Source organism: Vitis riparia, chromosome 6 (genome assembly GCF_004353265.1).
Source record: "Vitis riparia cultivar Riparia Gloire de Montpellier isolate 1030 chromosome 6, EGFV_Vit.rip_1.0, whole genome shotgun sequence".
Lineage (NCBI taxonomy): Eukaryota > Viridiplantae > Streptophyta > Magnoliopsida > Vitales > Vitaceae > Vitis > Vitis riparia.
Window position 1 is genome coordinate 20199464 of NC_048436.1, and position 21551 is coordinate 20221014.

General features: G+C 31.1%; 4 protein-coding genes across 6 annotated transcripts; 3 read left to right on the plus strand and 1 right to left on the minus strand.

Moving 5' to 3' along the window:
* Window positions 1-12381: 12381 nt before the first annotated feature.
* On the minus strand, window positions 12382-13837 carry LOC117917091 (NAC domain-containing protein 2-like). The gene is made up of 3 exons (XM_034833318.1): window positions 13588-13837; window positions 13046-13323; window positions 12382-12933 (listed from the first exon to the last, which is right to left on the minus strand). Exons 1-3 carry the CDS (start codon window positions 13835-13837, stop codon window positions 12382-12384), a joined length of 1080 nt encoding a protein of 359 aa, XP_034689209.1.
* Window positions 13838-14429: 592 nt separating this feature from the next.
* LOC117917092 (NAC domain-containing protein 1-like) lies at window positions 14430-16018 on the plus strand. Its single transcript, XM_034833319.1, has 3 exons — window positions 14430-14688; window positions 14856-15148; window positions 15238-16018. The coding sequence occupies exons 1-3, from the start codon at window positions 14430-14432 to the stop codon at window positions 15886-15888; spliced, it is 1203 nt and encodes a 400-aa protein (XP_034689210.1). The 3' UTR covers window positions 15889-16018.
* Window positions 16019-17512: 1494 nt separating this feature from the next.
* On the plus strand, window positions 17513-18645 carry LOC117915549. Of its 3 annotated transcripts, none has more exons than XM_034831126.1 (5): window positions 17513-17629; window positions 17758-17887; window positions 17959-18014; window positions 18137-18290; window positions 18399-18645. In XM_034831126.1, exons 2-5 carry the CDS (start codon window positions 17807-17809, stop codon window positions 18525-18527), a joined length of 420 nt encoding a protein of 139 aa, XP_034687017.1. In that variant the 5' UTR covers window positions 17513-17629; window positions 17758-17806; the 3' UTR covers window positions 18528-18645. The 3 variants fall into 3 exon arrangements, with proteins under 3 accessions (XP_034687017.1, XP_034687019.1, XP_034687018.1); XM_034831128.1 differs by having other exon boundaries at window positions 17761-17887; XM_034831127.1 differs by having other exon boundaries at window positions 17787-17887.
* A 612-nt stretch (window positions 18646-19257) lies between these two features.
* On the plus strand, window positions 19258-20894 carry LOC117917093 (NAC domain-containing protein 2-like). The gene is made up of 3 exons (XM_034833320.1): window positions 19258-19546; window positions 19805-20097; window positions 20185-20894. The coding sequence occupies exons 1-3, from the start codon at window positions 19258-19260 to the stop codon at window positions 20818-20820; spliced, it is 1218 nt and encodes a 405-aa protein (XP_034689211.1). The 3' UTR covers window positions 20821-20894.
* Window positions 20895-21551: the final 657 nt, after the last annotated feature.

A 21551-nucleotide genomic window follows, 5' to 3' on the forward strand; every position in this document is an offset into this window, starting at 1 on the left:
TACCAAAATTCTATCTTTTTCTTCTTCTTTTTTTAATTAAAAAAATAATAAAATTATTTAAATTTGGATTATTTATTTGGTGAAGAACGATGAAAAGGATCCATTGAAAAGAATTCATAATTTAGCCATCACTCTTGTTTATTAGTTAGGCTTTGAATAATTTTACCTCACTATTTAGATGACAATTTTGCGAAAGATAACACTAGAAACGTCCTTTTGAAAATCAAATCATAATTATCTTATTTTCATATGTATATTTCAATTATATATTACACAAATGATGAGGTTTTTAAAATTGTATTGTCTTGTGTTTTTAGTAAAAATATTTTATCTTAAAGTATTTTTAGGTTAATTACCTAACGTTTGATAAGTGTTTTTATTCAAAGTATTTGCAATAAAAGTATTTTTTAAAAAAATCAACTATCAAATATTTATTCAAAAAATATTATAAGTGATTTTTTTTAGATTTTTAAAAATATTTTGTCAAATGGGGTTGAAGTGTTTCTTCAGAAAACACTACAACTGATTTTTCAACACTATAAGTAATTTTTCATAGTTTTAAAAATATTTCTTAAATATTATCAAACATACAATTTCTTTTCAAAAATACCTTTTAAAATTACTATCAAGTTCGAAAATTCATGTAAAAGTTTGATTTAGAATTTAAATCTAAATAGAAGTTGATTTTTTTAATTAGTTCATGCAAATCATAAAAAAAAAAAAAAAAAAAGGGTAAAAACAAAAAAAAAAATCATTTAAATTTTTTAATAAACCTTATAATTATATTTAATTTTATATAAAGAAAAAAATAATACCCATGAAAGAAAAAAATTAATAATAATAAAGAATATTGGAAAAAGTAGCAGAAGCAAGGCAAGAGGCGGGAGAGAGAGGGAGCTGCAGCCTGAAAAAGGAAGAAACAACTGAAGTGAAAAGAATAGGCGTGCAACCTCGTTTTCTTCACCCAACAGTGATTTCAAATCAAAAACTAATTATTTTATTATTATTTATTTGTACCTTGTCTTTTTTTGGAATTACCCATTTCCCCATTTCTTTTCTTTATTGTTTTTTTCTGCTCCATTTGTCCCTCCCGTTCAAATCATTAACCCAACTTGGTGAAATAACACCACCTTTATCACATGATTAGAATCCAATTTCAAAAAAATTATGACCGTTAAGTAAAAAAAAAGTACGTGATTAGACAAAAATATTTTTAATAAATTTAATTAAAATTTAAAATTGTAGAGTAATTAATGTTGGCAACAAGTGGTTGGTGATGGCACAAGTAGGTGCAAATTGCCCTGAGGCTTTTAAATTTGAACTTCCTTAAGATAAGTTATAATAATAATAATAAATTCTCACATCAATTTCTTTGTATTAAAAATTGGCCCACATGTTTATAATCCTAAGTCAAAAATTCACTTATGGTATAGAGTTTGGAGAGCAAAGTCAATTTATACATCAAGGGTGTTATTTGAGTGAGTTAGTTTGATTCGAGTCTAAACCAATGAATTTAAATTTAACTCGAGTTTTAAAAAATGAGACTGAGTGTGATTATGATAAGTTAGTTTGATTCGAATTTATATCGATTCATCTGAATTTAACTCAAATTTTAAAAAATAAGATTAAAAGTGATTTACGTGAATTTGTTTGATTCAAATGTAAATCAATAAATTTGAATTTAACTCGAGTTTTAAAAAATGGGAATGAGTGTTTTTTGGGTGAGTGAGTTTAATTCGAATTTGAATCGATTAATTTGAATTTAATTCGAATTTTAAAAATGAAATTGAGTTATACTTACATCAATCACATCAAATTAGATATCAAGTTGAATTAGATTGGAATTGTAGTGTTTTCACTTGAGAAGTGTTTTTAATAAAAATATTTTTTAAAAGTATTTTTTATTATAATTATCTATCAAGTATTGTTTTTAGAAAATACTATAAGTAACTCTGTATATTTTTTAAATTTTATCATTTTTTTTTCAGAAACACTTTTGGTTGAAAAACGTTCTGTAAAATCAACGTGGAACAAACTCTTGAAAAAAATTAGTCAATAAATTTTATTGTTATTTTAATTTGTAAAAGTGTGAGGAATTGTAATGGAGGCAAAGGCTAGTAAATGGAATCACACGGAGAGCGAGGAAGTATGAGTTATCTCCAACTCAACTTTGGTTCCTCCTCAATTAATGTAACGGTGCGTGCCGTTGAAGCTCTTCTTACTTATAATAATTTAAATTCACATTGTAGACTCTCATTTATTCTCAACATCCCAAATCTTCATTTATGTATAATTCTCTACCAAAATTATTTTATTATTTTTCCCTTAATTTAATTCATGTCAAATCAGTCATATATAGAATTCTCCACCAAAATCAAGTGGAGATCGATTCGATATCTAAAATTAGCATGACTCACACATCGATATTTTCAATTTAATGATTTTTTTTAATTAGTTTGATACTTTAATAGCTAATAATGTATTTTTTTTTTCTTGTTGAAGATTTAATTTGATTTGTTAGTATAAATTGTATAATCAATATAGTGGTATGTGTTAGGTTGACCACAATGTCATTTTCAAGAAAAATGATGGTTGCATTAGAAGGATTGAAATAGTGTTTGCTTGAGATTTGATGTTGGTTCAAGATGTATGTCTAGTGTTATTGGCTCGGGATTTGGTATAACTTCAACCATATAAAAATAATATGGTCTTAAATAATAATTAATTAATTTTCAAATAAGATAATTAATGTCTTGATCTCAATAAGTGGTATCAAAGTCTAGCCTTATGTTAAGGGAGAGTTTTGGTGCATGGATATGCTTATAGAAATGCATGCTTGCATGCACACTATGGTTCATATTTAAGATTGATATCAACTATTATATTTTATTCCATTTGGAATAATGACCTACACTAGAACAATCGGTACCCACACTTTGTTTAAAATAACTTAATATCCCTTGGTTGGTGAAAGCCTTACTCTATTCCTTCCATGAGTCTAGTGGCCTTCGTTGAAAGCCTTACTTTATTCCTTCCATGAGTCAAATAGTGGCCTTCGGTTTTAGTAGTAGTTGTGGTACTCTAGCTTAGCTAGACCAGTTTCGATACTCTAGCTCAATTTGTATTTAGCCTAGTTCAAATACTCTAGCTTAGCTAGCAGTTAGCCTACCTCATGACAAGTAGTTATTATGAACAAGTCTCATTTGTTCAATCATAAGTCTAAACTCTAAAATCTATATTTCAAGTCCAAACCCTAAACCTACTTTAACTCTTCATTAAATTTTGATGTTATTTACATGTATGTGCTCGCTTTTCCTTAATTTTCTAGGGAAATTTACATGTGCAATCTCGTTTTTCTTACTTTGCCTTTAGTGATTTTAAGGACCTAAGTGTTGAGACTAGGTTTAGGTTTTGTTTGACTACAATATGCATGTGCATGCTACTCGTTTTGTTTGGCATGTTACTTCATTACAAGAATACATTTCCTCTCTCAACTCTCTTAATTTATACAATTTATCTCCTTAGAGGGGAGTTTGCTTCACTTGTCTTTCAAGATAAGGAACCTATTCTCCAAGCTTTCAAATTTTAAATTCTCGTATGTAAGTTAGTTTCATTTTTCTTACAGGGTTTTGTTAGGTTGACCACGATTGGAGATGGTAATGAGACAAGTTTTTCAAGTATCCCTTTTATCTCACCTTAATAGGGAGGGTTTGAATTAAAGATAAATGGGTTCAAAGTAGGTTTGTGAAGTTTTTAAAAACTTTGGATAGATTCGAAATAGGTTTAGGTATAACTTTATCCCACCTCTCTTCGCCTTCATTATATATAATTTTAAATAAAAATTATTTTAATTATTATTTTTTTATTTTTCAACTTTTAAACATAAATAACATTCTTTTCATAAAAATAAATTATGAATGTTTATAATATTTTTTATTTATAAATTATATTTCTTTTTAATAAAATTTAAACTTCGAAAAAAAAAAACTAAAAATGTTAAAAAATTTAAACATGACGAGCATGAGAATTTCCTAATACTCACCTTATTCTACTCTATTTGTTTAATTTTTTTTTGAGTGGGAATGAGAATAGATATAAATAAATAGGATGAATTTGGGATGAGATTACCCATCCCGAACCCACTCCATCGTGATTTCTAACCACAATGCTATGGAGATTTGGTGTTAAATTTGTAACATTTTATAAATCCATTTCTTAATGTCAAATGCAAATGAATTTGTTTCTTAAGAAATAATTTAATTAGCAATAAGGCTATGGTACCTTCATAGTATTCCTCATAAAATTCGAATTTTTATATTTATCTATATATATATATATTATATTATCTTTTACAATAAAAAGGAAAGAAAAAAACCCTCCGCCATTGATGAATTCTTTAATCAACATGTAGGCATCATTTTTAAAATAATTATAATGAATTATATAATATATATTTTTTATTTTATTTAGTAATCCATTAATTTTTTACCCTTTTGAGATCTTACTTGTCTTTACCTTGTGGAACAAGTAATAATTTAGAGTATATTTTGGGAGTTGAAAAGTACACCTAAGTCAATGTTTTTTTTACCATGCCACTAGCATGGATTGAAGCAAAGGACACTTTTGTCTTTTCCATTGAACCTCATATGGTTTGTCCACTTATTCTTTCTTCCCTCCCTTATTCTTTCTTCCCTCCCTTCTTCTTTACCCAAGTGCTTTCAATTTTGTACTCCACTCCCTCACCTCTTGGCTTTTTATTTTTTATTTTATTTATTTATTTTTATTATCGAGAAGTAACCTTAAGGGGAATTATTTCTTTATGTTTTAATATTGAAAATTATAAAATAATTAATACTAAAAATCTAATATTTAACTTTTAGCTGGTGTTTGGATATATTTTTATTTTTTAAAATAGAATTTTATATACAAAATATAAAAATTCTTATTAAAAAAAGTAAAAACTATATTGTATTTTTTAAAATTCTTTTTCAAAATTTTTTTAAAAAAATTAGAAAGTGAAAATTATTTAGTTCCTCAAATATAAAAATTCAAAAAACAATTTTCGAGCATCCAAGGCATTCCCTTATTTTTTTATATAAAGATTTTGATTTTTTTTTTTTTTTTTTGTATTTTCCTTTTTAAAAATGTTTGGACATCGGGTTCTAGAAAGCATCATATCTGAGCATAGGACCTTGAGTAAAGAGTCACTTAAGAGTAATGACAATCCTCGGCTTGTTGGGCGCCGATTATATTCCCTTGTGCTCCTCGCTGTTCCCTACGTGGCGATTCATTATCGATTATTTGGCGAGTCTAGCTCAAAGAGACAAAGCACAAGTACTTCTCTGTGTGGCTGACTACAATAACACATGCACTTCCAGTTTCCTTATGGGCCACGTGTATAATATAAGAAATCAGGTGGGCCTGGAGCTATCAGTCCAATTGTACGGACGAATCTGCATAGTTCCATGGTTCAGAATCTATCTTTTAAAAATATTTTTAAGTTTTAAAAAGGTCATACACTTATGGTTGATTTTTCATATTTATTTTCTTTTAAAAAAAGCCAAATAGTTTTAATAGTTATTTCAATAAAATGTAGGGTTCTACGTTTAGAAAAATACTAAAAAGTGATGTTTTTATAATCGAATTTATCCTTAAATCCGAAAATTTACCGACTCGTATATTAATTATCTATTTTAAGCTTATTTGTAAATAAATAGATGAAGAGAATGTAAAGAAAAAACTCACACTAATCGAGGTAGAAAAAGAGGACTACATTTCTAGGTGAGAGATATGAGACTAATGGATGTTAGAATTAAAATATCCTAATCCTATTTATCAAAAGTAACAATAAATGAATTTGAGAAATTAAAATATAAGAACACAGAAGATTTATAATGTTTCACTTTTAATATGAGAGTTTCATTAACTTACAACCGTTTTAAATTTTCACCATGTGAAATTCAGATTATAAGAGAATCATAAAACACTTCACACTCTTTAGGTTTTATTATTTGTGTTTCTCTATTTCTCTTAATGCACCTATTTTAACCCTAAACATAACATGATTAGGGTAACTAAATTATATGTGTGAAATTATCAAAATATCCTAATTTAAAATACCCATACATACAAAATTTCATCAGGGGCTCTGCCATCTTTGCCCTTGGGAAGGCTCAACTCTCACATCGACTTTACCACAAAGGTCGATCTGTGTGTTGCCTCTACATAGGGTCAATCTATGTTTGGGCAATCATTGTTATGATAGTAATAAGGCTCCACACTTCTGAATAATAAAGGATGATGAGAATCCAAGTAAGGGTAAAAAGAGTCATGTGTTAACATGTGATAAGAGTAATGAAGGTTGTAAAAATGATGAGAAAAATATGCAACTATATGAGAGATGAGTTGGAACAAAAGCCAAATCAAGGGGGCAAAATATCACTTATGTTTGATGCAACATAATTGCCTTTGAATTGAATTCTAACTTGCTTCCTAAGAGTTTCTTAAGGCAAGACACTTATAACTTCGAAACTTGGGAAATCGGAAATCTAATACTTCAAAAGGACACAAATTAGAGTTGAAACAAGGGTAATATGACTATTTAAAGCAAATATATGTAAGGTAAAAATCCAATCTAACTTGTTTGGAATTGGACATTTCAAATGTGAATTGAATATTTCAAAATTGGATTAGAGATTTCAATATGGAAGTAGAGGTAAAAGCAAAAATTGGTAGAAGTTGAGTTTGAAAATCACTTCAATTTCAAACTTAACTTGAACTAAGCATGAGGAGACTAGAAAGTGGTAAAAATTGAATTTGCAAATCACCTAAATTTTGAACTTCTACAATAATTTTCTAACTAGAGAAATTGAAAACGAACTTAGCTTTCAAACTTCAAACCAAGCCATACAAAGCATCCGAACTTTGTTTTTTGGCCTTCCCAAGCACTAACCAAGCTGGAAAAGAGTCCAACAAGCTAATTTTATGATTTTTTTATTTTTTTATTTTTTTTTTAACATTATTAGCCATTAAGGCATGCCATTTGCCTTAGGTTAGATTGTTTTATTTTATTTTATTTTTAATATTTAAACTCATTCATTCTTATGTTTTAGGGATAGGAGACGCACAAGGACATATCGAACTATTGTTTTTCAATTTTCTTTCCATTGAATTTTAGTGTTTTTTTTTTTTTTTTTTTGATTCTTTTTATTATATTTTGTTAGCAACCGAACATGAATTTTGGAGAGAAATCCTCCACCATGTTTGACTACTCTTATATGATCTAAAGATACTAATGTGAAAGTGAAGAATCCAAAGGAATAGATTTAATCCTCCACCATGCATTAATTCGATTTAATCATGCTTTCATATTTGAATTGATAGGAACAGATCATTTATGTTGTTTTGTCTTAAATGGTACAAAGGATTCTTATTGAGATCTTACTTATTTTTGGAAATAAAGTTATTTTGTCTTAAATAACAATCTTATAAAAGTTTATAGCATGTTTTATAATTAAAAAACTTTATTATAAAAACAAAAATAAAGTTATTTTTAGTTAATTAAAAATTTTAAAATATTATAATCGTGTTTGATCAAAATATTTTTAAGGTAGTATGTAGATATAAAATTGAAGATGGAAACCTATATCTACGTAAAAGATGCCTAGATTTGTATAATATATACCATGTATGGTGTAGATTTCTTTGTACCCTTTCAATGGATTTCTATATCATAGAAATTACTTATATTTATTATTCTACATCTTCGTTTAAATTTTGATGTTATGCCATAGAAGAGTTTATCAAACACTTAAAGCAAAAAACTTTAAGTTTTAAGTTTTGAAGAAGTAAGGAGAGAATTAGATTTCTAGTTAATTAAAAAATTCAAAAATATTATAATTATTTTTAGTAAATATGTTTTTAAAATAACATCCAATTACACAATTATCTATAACAAGACTAATCATAAGATAACTAGATTTATACCCTCAATTGAGGCATTGTCTCTTGTTTTTTGCGTTTTACATTTATTTCTTATATTAGCTTTTATCCCAAAATAATTGATGTAAACATCTTAGGTTATGTATGGTTCCCAAAAGTATTAATGAAAGAAAAAAAAAGTTAGGAAAAATGTTTTTCTTATATTTGGTTTTATCACAAGAAATACAGAAGAAAATAAAATATAATTAAAATTTGTCAAAAATTTATATGTTTTAAAATTATTTAATATTTATATAGTAGAGAGAAACAAATAAAATGAGTTGAAAGAAGTATTATTTATTTTAAACCTATTTTTTTCTTCATTTTTTTCTCTATTTTTTTTCTTTTACTTTTTTTTTCCTTCACATTTTCCCAAGAACCAAACATAATATTAGAGTTTTTTTAATCATGTAATATTTCTCAGACCACTTCCCTATGAAAATTAGGCTCAATACAATTAAATAAAATTTTTTAAAAATAAAAAGAAAGAAAAAATATTAGATAAGCACAAATTTAAAAAATATATAACAAGATAAGCCAATCATAAAAATAACAAAAAATAAAAAATAAAAAATCTGTTAAGTTACCAGCGGTACTAGTTCTTTTCAAACTAGACTCTTCCTTGATCTTAATTCTTTACCAGCAGCTTGATCACTTGATCTTGATTCTTGACGAGGGTATAGATTTTACGAGGCAGATGTGGAGTTGATAGTTGATTACTCGACGTGGAGTTGTTCGGTGGGAATGGCTGATGATCAACCTTCTTCCTCAAGTAATAAACCGTCAGCTCTACATCTGCGGCACAAAATATAGTTTTCTACCTGAGGAAGAAGATTGATCATCCGGCATTGCCACCGAACAAGATAATAGAAGTCAATCTTTATGCTTATGATCCTGATGAACTTGCAGGTTACTTATTTCCATATTCAAGTTCAATTGCTTCTTTATATATTCTTCAGTACTTTTGCTCTTTTGCTTATAATTAATGATCTCGTGAATGAGATGTAACATGGGCGGTCATTTGTTTTTGGCTATTGAAGTTTAAATGGTTTGCAAAGATGTTTTGAATTAGGGTCTTAGTTCTCTTTAGTATTATTGGCATATATGAATTGATTTTACTCAGCGAGATACGAGCCATCCGGGAATGATGAATGGTTCTATTTCACTCCAAGGGATAGGAAATATTGGAATGGGCAACGTCCCAATAGGTCAATTGGAAAAGGATACTGGAAGGCCACCGGAGATGATAAAGAGATCAAATTTGAGGATCGAACGGTGGGGTATCGGAAGGCTTTAGTCTTCTACCGAGGAAGCGCTCAAAACGGAGTCAAAACCAACTGGATCATGCATGAATTCACAGATGCTAAACCTCCAGGGCCTCCAGGAAGAAGTGGCGTCAATGATATGAGGGTACATATTAAGTCCTCTTTTCATTTATTTTATATTGTATGTTACGACACTTCTGAAGATTAACAGGTATCATAATGTTTCTTGTTTGTTTGTTTTTGTTGCAGTTGGATGACTGTTCTATGCAGAGTCTATAGGACAGACGAAAGGATCTACAAAAGATCACGGCATGCGTCTGGGCTTGATGAATCAGGCCCATCAAGCTCTAAGATTCCGAGACTTGACCCTAAACCTAATCTTAATGAGGTCAACAATCCACATGAGGAGATCCAGATGCCCCTCCAAGCCCAACAGCCACAACCTAGAACTGAAATATTCCAAGCCCCTCAAGAACCTGATCATTTTGCTCTGCAAAGCAACACCCAATTCCCCATCCTGGACCCTAGTGTCTTGATGCCACCGCCAACTCCTCAGCAGTCTATACACTGTATTGGGAATGAATTTGGAGGTCAGGGTCTAGATAACTTTGATATAATGAATGGCGCCATTGGCAACAGCAGCTTTGATGCAGGGAATGGTATTGATTTTGGCAATGTCCCTGACTGGGATGCAGCTATTGATTTTGGCAACGTCCCTGGGTTCGATTCAACTGATTATGGAAACTCGGGTTTATATTGGATGATTGATTATGGCAACTATGCCTTCAAACACGAATGGCATCTACGGCCGGCAGCTATGGTAGTAGTTATATATGCTGGGTTTTCTGGACATAGTAGTGTGTTGGTATAATGTTGCATTGCATGTCATTCATGTAATAGGAGTAAATACATATACAAGTTTGAACCCCAACAATGGGATTTTCTTTTCTTTTTTTGGTTGGATGTCATTAAACTCTATAACTTGTTTAGAGTAACAAACAAACAATTAATGACTCAATGAAAAGAAAACTAGAGAGATGAAAAACATCATCAAATATTTATGAATAGTTAAGAAAACTTTGAATCATCAAATATTCTTTTAGTTTAAAATTTTGACAATTTTCTCTACGTCTATGGCACAAATGGAGGTCCTAGATTATTAATGAACTATTCCACAATGGAAAAAAGCTCCCAACAATGTTGTTCACTTTGTATAAGTTTTATCCCTACCATATAGATTCACCGATCATGATGTTTAATATCTACCATTCAACCTTGAAGTATTCGCTTGCTAACAAAAATGTCAGGGTTGATCAGGTAGATCTTTTTATTGCAAGAGATTCATTTGATCAATAAGCATAAAGCAGTCTATAATACGGTGGTTGATCACCGTTCAAGGTTATTATTTGAGGAGAAAGAAGAGTTAATTCTCATAAATGACGACTTCTCTTCCCGGATGAGCAATTATTAGTTGCCTATTTAGTGCCCTAGTTTGGGCATATTGTGAAATATTGGGTAGTAGGCAAGGTCTCAAGATTGGAGTACCAAAGAATGAAAAAGTATCCTTCAAATACAATAATTTTTTTAAAATTTTAATAAAGAAGAGTTAATTATTATTTGAGGAGAAAGAAGAGTTAATTCTCATAAACTAATTTTTTTATATTAATTTTAATGAAGAACATTGGTGTTTTATAACAAGTTCACTAAAGCATTTATTATTAATTTCATTAAATATAATAACTCCCCTATTAAACATTAAATATAATAATAATAATGTAATTTATAGTTTTTAAACTATTATAAAATTTTCTAATCTTTAATATGTTTGGTTCCGAAAAGTACAAAGAAAAGAAAAAAAATTATTAAGGAAAATGATTTTCTCAAGTTTGGTTGTCCTATAAAATATTCCAAAAAAAATTAAATATAATTAAAATTAGTTAGAAACTTATGCATGTTAAAATTATTTAATTTTTATATTGATGAGTTAAAACAAATAAAATGAGTTTGAAGTAGAAAATAAAAATAATTTATCATTTTTAACTCTATTTTTTATTTTTCTTCACTTTTTCTTTCCTTTTAATTTTTCTCTTTATTTTCTTTCCTTTACATTTTCCCTCAAATTTTTTGAGAACCAAACATAGTATGTTTTCAAAAAGTAAGACTTTGTAGCATTTTAAAATCTCAAATACCTATTTCTCCAATATTATTTTCATATAAAACATTCATAATTATAATTATTATTTGATAAATCATTCCCAAATTAATATTTGTAACCAATAAATACCATTAACACCATCATAACAAAAAAAAAAATTCAAAGTGTATGATTTAATTGAAATATTATTGGCTTTATTGAAGTGGGCTTGTTTAGATGTACCACAAAAGGTCTGTTTGGTACTAATGCAGCTTTTTAGACGAATAGTTGGTTACTATGTTAGAAGGCAAATCAATTAAAATAGGAAGAAATTGGGCATTAGAGAAACAATCATTTCAAAAGTACCATAAGTTACGTACAATTTTTTATTTTTTTATTTTTATGAAATATATGTAGAAATGCTATTCAATTTATTCTTTTCTATGTTTTGAAAATAAAAATATGTCAAGTCTTGGTGAGTTGAAAAATTCTCAATACTAGACCAATAGGAATATTAATAGGGAGGTAACTAAAAGAGTTGTGTTAATTATATAATCTTAAGTATATTAAGCACTTTCTTATTTGATACACATCATTAAGGCAACATTTGAAGAGATATGGATCATCCCATAAAAATTCCTAAATTTTTGAAAGATACTTTTTCAATCTTTGCCACTCCAATCTTGAGATATGCCCAAATTAGGGCACTACATAGGCAACTAGTAATTGCTCATCCGAGAAGTCATCATTTATGATAATTAATTCTTCTTTCTTCTCAAACTTGAAAGGTGATCAACCACCACATTATAGACTTCTTTATGCCTAAAGTTTAATGACATTCAACCGAAGAAAAAAAAAAAAACCCAATGTTGGGGTTCAAACTTGTATATGTATTTACTCCTATTACAAAAATTTCGATTACATGCATGAATGACGTGCAATGCAATATTATACCAACACACCACTATGTCCAGAAAACCCAGCTAGCATATATAACTACTACTATAGCTGCCGGCCGTAGTTGCCATTCATGTTTGAAGGCATCGGTGCAGCATCGTTGCCATAATCAATCATCGGATATACATAATCGGTTGAATCGAGCCCAGGGACGTTGCCAAAATCATTACTATTCCCTGCATCAAAGCTGCTGTTGCCAATGGCGCCATTCATTATATCAAAGTTATCTAGACCCCGACCTCCAAATTCGTTCCCAATATAGTGTATAGACTGATGAGGAGTGGGCAGTGGCATCAAGACACTAGGGTCCAGGATGGGGTATTGGGTGCTTTGCAGAGCAAAATGATCTGGTTCTTGAGGGGCTTGGAATATTTCAGTTCTAGGTTGTTGCTGTTGGGCTTGGAGAGGCATCTGGATGCTATTATAATAGTACTGCTCCTCATATGGATTATTGACCTCATTAGGATTAGGGTTAAGGTCAAGTCTCGGAATCTTAGAGCTTGATGAGCCTGATTCATCAAGCCTAGACGCATGCCGTGATCTTTTGTAGATCCTTTCGTCTGTCCTATAGACTCTGCACAGAACACAGTCATCCAACTGCAAGAAAAACAAACAAACAAACAAACAAGAAACATTATGATACATATTAATCTGCACAAGTGTCTTAACATGCAATATAAAATAAATGAAAAGAGGACTTAATATATACCCTCATATCATTGACACCACTTCTTCTTGGAGGCCCTGGAGGTTTAGCAACTGTGAATTCATGCATGATCCAGTTGGTTTTGACTCCGTTTTGAGGGCTTCCTCGGTAGAAGACTAAAGCTTTCCGATACCCCACTGTTCGATCCTCAAATTTGATCTCTTTTTCAGCTCCGGTGGCCTTCCAGTATCCTTCTCCAATTGACCTATTGGGACGTTGCCCATTCCGATATTTCCTTTCCCTTGGAGTGAAATAGAACCATTCATCATTCCCGGATGGCTCTTATATCGCTGAGTAAAATCAATCAAAATAAAAATCAATTCACATATGCCAATAATACTAAAGAGAAGTAAAACCCTACTAAAACCCTAATTCAAAACATCTTTGCAAACCATTTAAACTTCAATGGCCAAAAAGAAATGACCGCCCATGTTACATCTCATTCAATACTCATTCACGAGATCATTATTAATTATAAGCAAAAGAGCACAAGTACTAAAGGATATATAAAGAAGCAATTGAACTTGAATATAGAAATAAGTAACCTGCAAGTTCATCAGGATCATAAGCATAAAGATTCACTTCTATTATCTTGTTGGGTGGCAATGACTGATGATCGATCTTCTTCCTCAAGTAGAAAACTATAATCTCTGCATCTGTGGGATAAAATCTGTATCCTGGTGGTAAAGAATTAAGATCAAAAAGCTCTCCACCTTCACTACTACTATTCTGCACTTCTGCTTTTCCCTCTACTGTTTGTAGACTTGCATCCTCACTAAGTTCTGAAAGATTCATTTTTTTGAGATTGAGAGTGAGCCTGAGTTTGAGTTTGAGTTTTTCTGGTCTATTTCCCTGAGTTTTCTCTGCTCTGTCGTCTCATTTTGGGAAAAATATAATACGTACTACTATGATTTGAGGTCAAGGAGGAGTCTAATTTGAAACGTATTGCTGGTAAGTTACAGATTTTTTTTTCTTTTTGGTTATTTTTATGATTGGTTGGAATTCAGTTAATCAGATATGATGTGTATCTTTTTTTTAAAATTAAAATTTTAAATTTGAATGAAAATTTAAATTAAGATTAATGCAATTAAATAAAATTTAAAAAATAAAACTAAAAAAAAAAAAGATAAGAGGATAAGCACAAATTTTCATTAAAAATTTAAAATTAAGAAATTAAAAAAAGTAGTTAAACCACATGGATGTCCAACTTTAAGTTATAGTTGGACTTGGAGTTGGAGTCAAATAAAAATAAGATAAGACGGAATTAAAAAGCCTACAAAACTTTTTAAAATTTATCATAAAACTGAAAAAAAAATAAAATAAAAAATAAAAAAACTATATAAAAATAGGAAAGCTCTCTCTGAAATTCATAAACACACAGAGGGAGATGGTGGGTGGTACGCAAGTGCCTGTTGGTGGTTCTAGAATTCCAAAGCCAGAAGAAGAAGAAGAAATACGCATTCTGAATTACAGATTCAAAAACAAAGATGAGTTCCTGAATTCTATGCCTCCTGGCTACAAGTTCTCCCCTACTGATGAAGAGGCCATCTTATATTTCTTGAGGCCCAAGATTGAAAACAAGCCATTGCCCATTAACGGGATCATGGAAGTCAATATCTATCAGTATGATCCTGAGGATCTTACAGGTGAAATTTCTGAACTGTGATGATTTTTTTTTTTTTTTTTGTTCTACCATGCATATTCATATTTATATTCGCTTCTTTTCTTTTTCTTGATGCTTTGCTGTGATGATCTTGCAACATGATCAGAACTGGGTTTGTTTTCTTGTTTCTTGATGCTTGATGTGTCTCAGCGCTGTTTCCTCCATGCGGGAACCACAAAGATGGGATTGACCAATGGTTCTTCTTTACACCAAGAGACAGAAAGTATCCAAATGGGATGCGACCCAGCAGAAGGGCTGGCAAGGGATATTGGAAGGCCATTGGGGGTGATAAGGCTGTCAAATGCGAGAATCAAACCATTGGGTACAGAAAGGTGTTGGTTTTCTGCAGGGGAAAGGCACCAAAAGGGGAGAAAACCAATTGGATCATGTATGAGTTTAGAGGCAAGGAACCCCCAAGAAGCCCTAGTGCAAATACCATGAGGGTATGAAGCCTTCTCATCTTTACGATTTTATACTATTATTCCCAAAACCTTCATTCATCTTTTAATAACTCTTCCTATTTGTATTTCAGTTGGACATTGTGTTAAGCAAAATTTATAAGCAACCTAACAAACCCCTTACAAGAAGATCATCAACCCATGTACCAGAGTCCGAGCCTGAGCCTCCTCAACCAGTGAAGGTTGAAGCTGGTGGAATGGAGCAAAATGGGGATCAAACAAGGCTTTTCACGCAAGGCACAGGTCAGGAGCTGAACCAAATAATAAGTTACGCCGATCCATATGAGGAGCAGTGCTATTATAATAGCAGCCAGATGCCTCTCCAAACCCAACAGCCACAGCCCACAACTGAAATATTCCAAACCCCTCAAGAACATGATAATTTTGCTCTGCAAAGCAACACCCAATTCCCTATCCTGGACCCTAGTGTCTTCATGCCATTTCCCACTCTTCATCAGCCTATACACTCTATAGGGAATGAATTTGGAGGTCAGGGTCTAGATAACTTCGATATAATCAATGGCGCCTTTGGCAACAGCAGCTTTGATGCAGGGAATAATATTGATTTTGGCAATGTCCCTGACTTGGATGCAGCTATTGTGTTCGGCAACGTCCCTGGGCTCGATTCAACTGATTATGGAAACCCGGGTTTATGTCCGATGATTAATTATGGCAACGATGCTGCACCGATGTCTTCAAACATGAATGGCAACTACGGCCGGTAGCTATAGTAGTAGTTATATTTGCCGGGTTTTCTGGACTTAGTAGTGTTGTTATATGAATGTTGGTATAGGATTATATTTGTCATTGATGTTATAGCAATTTATGACATATAGATTAAATACATATACAATTTTGAGCCCAAAAACTAAGTAATATCTTATGTATCTTCTACGTAGATATATATCTTAAAGATATATAAAATAGAAGAAGGTTGATCATCAGCCATTCCCACCGAACAACTCCACGTCTGCGGGGCAAAATCTATACCCTCGTCAAGAATTAAGATCAAGTGATTAAGCTGCTAGTAAAGAATTAAGATCAAGGAAGAGTCTAGTTTGAAATGATAACTTACAGATTTTTATTTTTTATTTTTGGTTATTTTTATGATTGGTTAATTATCTTGTTATATATTTTTTAAATTTGTGCTTATCTAATATTTTTTCTTTCTTTTTATTTTTTAAAAATTTTATTTAATTGTAGTGATCTTAATTTTCATAGAGAAATATTACCATGATTCAAAAAACTCTATGGTTATGTTTGGTTCTCTGAAAAATGTGAGAGAAAGAAAATAGAGATAAAAAATAAAGGAAAATAAAAAATAGATTTAAACTAAATAATTTTTCTTTATTTTTCTCCACTATATAAATATTAAATAATTTAAAAACATATATATTTTTGACAAATTTTAATTATATTTGATTTTTTTCTATATTTCTTATGATGAAATCAAATACAAAAATGCCATTTTTCCTAACTTTTTTTTTTTTTCTTTCCTTAATACTTTTCGAAATCATACATAACCTAAGACGATATAAATTTAGTTATCTTATGATTAGTCTTGTTATAGATAATTGTGTAATTGGATGTTATTTTAAAAACATTTTTACTAAAATAATTATAATATTTTTAAATTTTCTAATTAACTAGAAATCTAATTCTCTCCATATTTCTTTAAAACTTAAAACTTAAAGATTTTGCTTTTAGTGTTTTCTAAACTCTTCTATGGCATAACATCAAAATTTAATAGAAGATATAGAATAATAACTATAAGTAATTTATATGATATAGAAATCCACTGAAAGAGTTCAAAGAAATCTACGCCATACCATGGTATATATTATACAAATCTAGGCATATTTTATGTAGATACAGGTAATTTCCATCTTCAATTTTATATCTACATACTATCTTAAAAATATTTTGATCAAACATAATTATAATATTTTAAAATTTTTAATTAACTAAAAATAACTTTATTTTTGTTTTTATAATAAGGTTTTTTAATTATAAAACATACTATAAACTTTTATAAGCTAAATAATTTTTTTTTTAAATGTAAAGTATATAATAATCTTTTTATTAAAAAAAAGTGAAAATTTCCAAAAATTCATTCAAAGCAAGAATCATTTTAATTTGATAAGTTTGATAAATCTAATGTAAGGTACAAATTATTTCTTTTTATTTTTATTAATAAAAAATTACAAAAACTGTTTCTTTTTATTTTATTTTAAAATAAAAATTTACAGGAATTGATTGATGACGTGGAATATATATAACCGGAATCTGTTATCAGATTCAAAACTGTTTCTCCAAGAAAACAACCAACTCCTCTCACATTCTCTCGCTTTCTCTTATTTTCCCTCATTTTCTCTCACTTTCTTTTGAGAATTGAAGTTGGGTACGTCTAACTTTGAAGAAAGATTCAACGTTTTGTTGTCGTTCTTCTTCTTCTTCATCAATCAGGTATCCTTCTTTCTCTGTTAATCTCTCTCATGGAATTTAATTAAGGGGTGTTGATTCAGAGAAGCCTTCATTTCTGATTCCACTTCCTTTTCTCTTTCTTTCTTGCTTTATCGGCATTGATATTGAAGAAGCTGATACTATGATTCACATGGATTAGGCATTTTGCTCAAGATTGCAATGTCGTCATCAACATCCGACGTATGGTTCTGTTGTGGGGATTGCGATAACAACCTTGTTCCTTTTAATGGTCTCGTTAAGGTATATGTATGTGTATCTATTTTTCTCTCTCCTTCTGTGCATAGTTTTAGCTAAAGTTTATTCTCTCGTAGGAACTTGTTTCACATCGCAATAGCAAGAGTCGTTGGCTCCTCTTTCGCGACAATGCGTAAGATTTTGTTTCTTGTTAATTTCTGAATTTCTGTGTGTTAGGGTTGGAAACAAGACATAGAATTCGATTAATACATCTAATTGGCACATAGCTAATTGTGTACATAAATTCTATGGCAGTGGCTTGAATGTGAGGTTTGATGGAAGAAGGGCAATTACTGAAGCGCCAGCCAGTGTGAAATCCATTCAGGTTAGAGATGCAGGTCGGAGCACTCAAACTGATATGGCAGATATCCACTGTTCTAATTGTGAAGGTCATGTTGGATGGAAAATAGTAAGGATTCGATGATGGTCCCTTGTCCCCTTGTCCCCCTTATGGTGGATTTTGTGTTTTACTTTTATTATATATGTACATTAATTAGCATTGGATGGTGATATACAGATTCGTGAGCGCAACAATCACCCAGTAGTCCATAAAGGCCAATTCATACTGCAGAGTTTTTATCAGGATAGTTGGGAGAGTCAGATATTCGCTCCATGCCATAAAACACAAGGAAGAAAACATGGCTGAAATTTCTGATTCTGTTTGTGTTCCTTGCTATCATGGCTGTACGTAGACAAGATTTGACATTCCTTTCTTTTCCCATAACCAAGTGATGCAACTCAAACTCAAAACCTGAAATGCAATACTAGATTTACTTCTCTTCCATTCAGTTTTCATTTTGGAACCAATGTGTCTCTGAAAGGAAAAAATATTCTCTACTTAGAAAAATAAATAAATTGAAAAACTCATCATTTTAACAAGAGACAAATCATCACTTCAATTAATTAAAAATTAAATCTTAAGTACTCTAATTAAGTTAGCCAGTGTGTTTTAAAGAAAATTATATTCATTCATATTCATCATGGGTTAATTTAACCACATCCTAAAGGCTTTATAACCATCCTGCATGTCTTTTTAGTTAGTTTTAGAAGATTTTCAGATTCATTTATTTGACTGCAATAGACAGTAATTGTTAACTTCAATTTTTTTTCTTTTTAAGCCAAAAAGCACCAACGATTTTTACTTCAATGCAAACTATGCAAACTCTTAGAAGCATTTTAAGTTATAGTTGAAGGACTTGGAGTTGTAGTGTTAAAAGCCTACAAAGGACTTGGAGTTGGAGTCAAATAAAAATACTAAGATAAGATGGAGTTAAAAGCCTACTAAAACTCTATTTAATTTATTTTTTAATTTATCATAAAACAGAAAAAGAAAAAAGAAAAAAAAACTATATAAAAATAGGAAACACCTCTTTGAGATGGACTTCATAAACACAGAGAGGGAGATGGTGGGTGGTACGCAAGTGCCTGTTGGTGGCTTTAGAATTCCAAAGCTAGAAGAAGCAGAAGAAGAAATATGCATTCTGGATTATAGATTCAAAAACAAAGATGAGTTCCTGAATTCTATGCCTCCTGGCTGCAAGTTCTCCCCTACTGATGAAGAGGTCATCTTGTATTACTTGAGGCCCAAGATTGAAAACAAGCCATTGCCCATTAACAGGATCGTGGAAGTTGATCTCTATCAGTATGATCCTGAGGATCTTACAGGTAAAATTTCTAAACTGTGATGATCTTGCAACATGATCAGAACTGTTTCGTTTTTTTTTATTTTTTCTATTCATATTCATATTTATATTCGCTTTTTTTCTTTTTCTTGATGCTTCCCTGCGATGATCTTGCAACATGATCAGAACTGGGTTTTTTTTTCCTTGTTTCTTGATGGTTGATGTGTCTGAATTATCTGGCTGGTCTCATTCAGAGCTAGCAATAACTAGTCTTTCCTCTCCTTTCAAATATCATTCTCAGCGTTGTTTCCTCCATGCGGGAACTACAATGATGAGATTGCCGCATGGTTCTTCTTTACACCAAGAGACAGAAAGTATCCAAATGGGATGCGACCCAGCAGGAGGGCTGGCAAGGGATACTGGAAGGCCATTGGGGGTGATAAGGCTATCAAATGTGAGGATCAAACCATTGGGTACAGAAAGGTGTTGGTTTTCCACAGGGGAAAGGCACCAAAGGGGGAGAAAACCAATTGGATCATGTATGAGTTTAGAGGCAAGGAACCCCCAAGAAGCCCTAGTGTAAATACCATGAGGGTATGAAGCCTTTTCATCTTTACGGTTTTATACTATTATTCCCAAAACCTTCATTCATCTTTTGATAACTCTTCCTATTTGTATCAGTTGGACATTGTGTTAAGCAAAATTTATAAGCAACCTAACAAACCCCTTAGAAGAAGATCATCAACCCATGCACCAGAGCCCGAGCCTGAGCCTCCTCACCCTGTGAAGGTTGAATCTGGTGGAATGGAGCAAACTGGGGGTCAAACAAGCCTTTTCATGCAAGGCACAGGTCAGGAGCTGAACCAAATAATAAGTTATGCCGATCCATATGAGGGGCAGTGCTATTATAATAGCAGCCAGATGCCTCTCCAAACCCAACAGCCACAGCCCACAACTGAAATATTCCAAACCCCTCAAGAACATGATAATTTTGCTCTGCAAAGCAACACCCAATTCCCTATCCTGGACCCTAGTGTCTTCATGCCACTTCCCCCTCTTCATCAGCCTATACACTCTATTGGTCAGAGTCTAGATAACTTCGATAGAATGAACGGCGCCATTGGCAACAGCAGCTTTGATGCAGGGAATAATATTGATTTTGGCAACGTCCCTGGGTTTGATTCAATTGATTATGGAAACCCGGGTGTATGTCCGATGATTAATTATGGCAACGATGCTACACCAATGTCTTCAAACATGAATGGCAACTACGACCGCCGTTTGCTGCATGGAAGAAACAATAATCGACAGCTATAGTAGTAGACTAGTAGTTACATATGGTGGGTTTTCTGGACTTCGTCGTGTTGTTATATGAGTGTATTAGATGTTAGTATAGGATTATATTTGTCATTAAAGTTTTAGCAATTTATGACATATAGATTAAATACATATACAATGCACAGTTTTTCAATGTGTTGTGAAATATTTAGTCATCAATCACAAAGATTTACAATGGTTTTCATTATTTGAACATATTTTTTATATTTTCTTTTTTTTTTTAAATCGTGATCATTGTCACTCCTGAAAGTTTCAGTACTTTCAAAATTCAGATAAATGATATTTGTGATTATCAATGAGAACAAAAGAAGGGTTTTCATGATCGGCAAATATTGATCAACTTTTGCCTAGAGGTTGATTCCACCATATGATTTTGGAGTTCAAGGTAGCTAGCAGAATGTTATGGGTTCTAGGGCTCAACATTCGTAGGTAGAACTTGAAGCTTATGATAATCTATTTCTACTACAACCATCACAGTTACCCTTGTTTTTCTTTGGCTTCTAATGATGGATCTCAACTAGTATCAAATGTAATGATTGTTCAATGAACATGTGCTCATTCATGTGCCATTAAATTTTAATATCATGTTTTCCTTGACAATTAGCATAAGACTAATTAGTATATAGTAGTGGGAAAGAGTTTTTTTTTTTTTTTCCTTTTTACTTTTTTTTTTTTTTTTGTAATATTTCATCCTTATTTAGTATAAGACT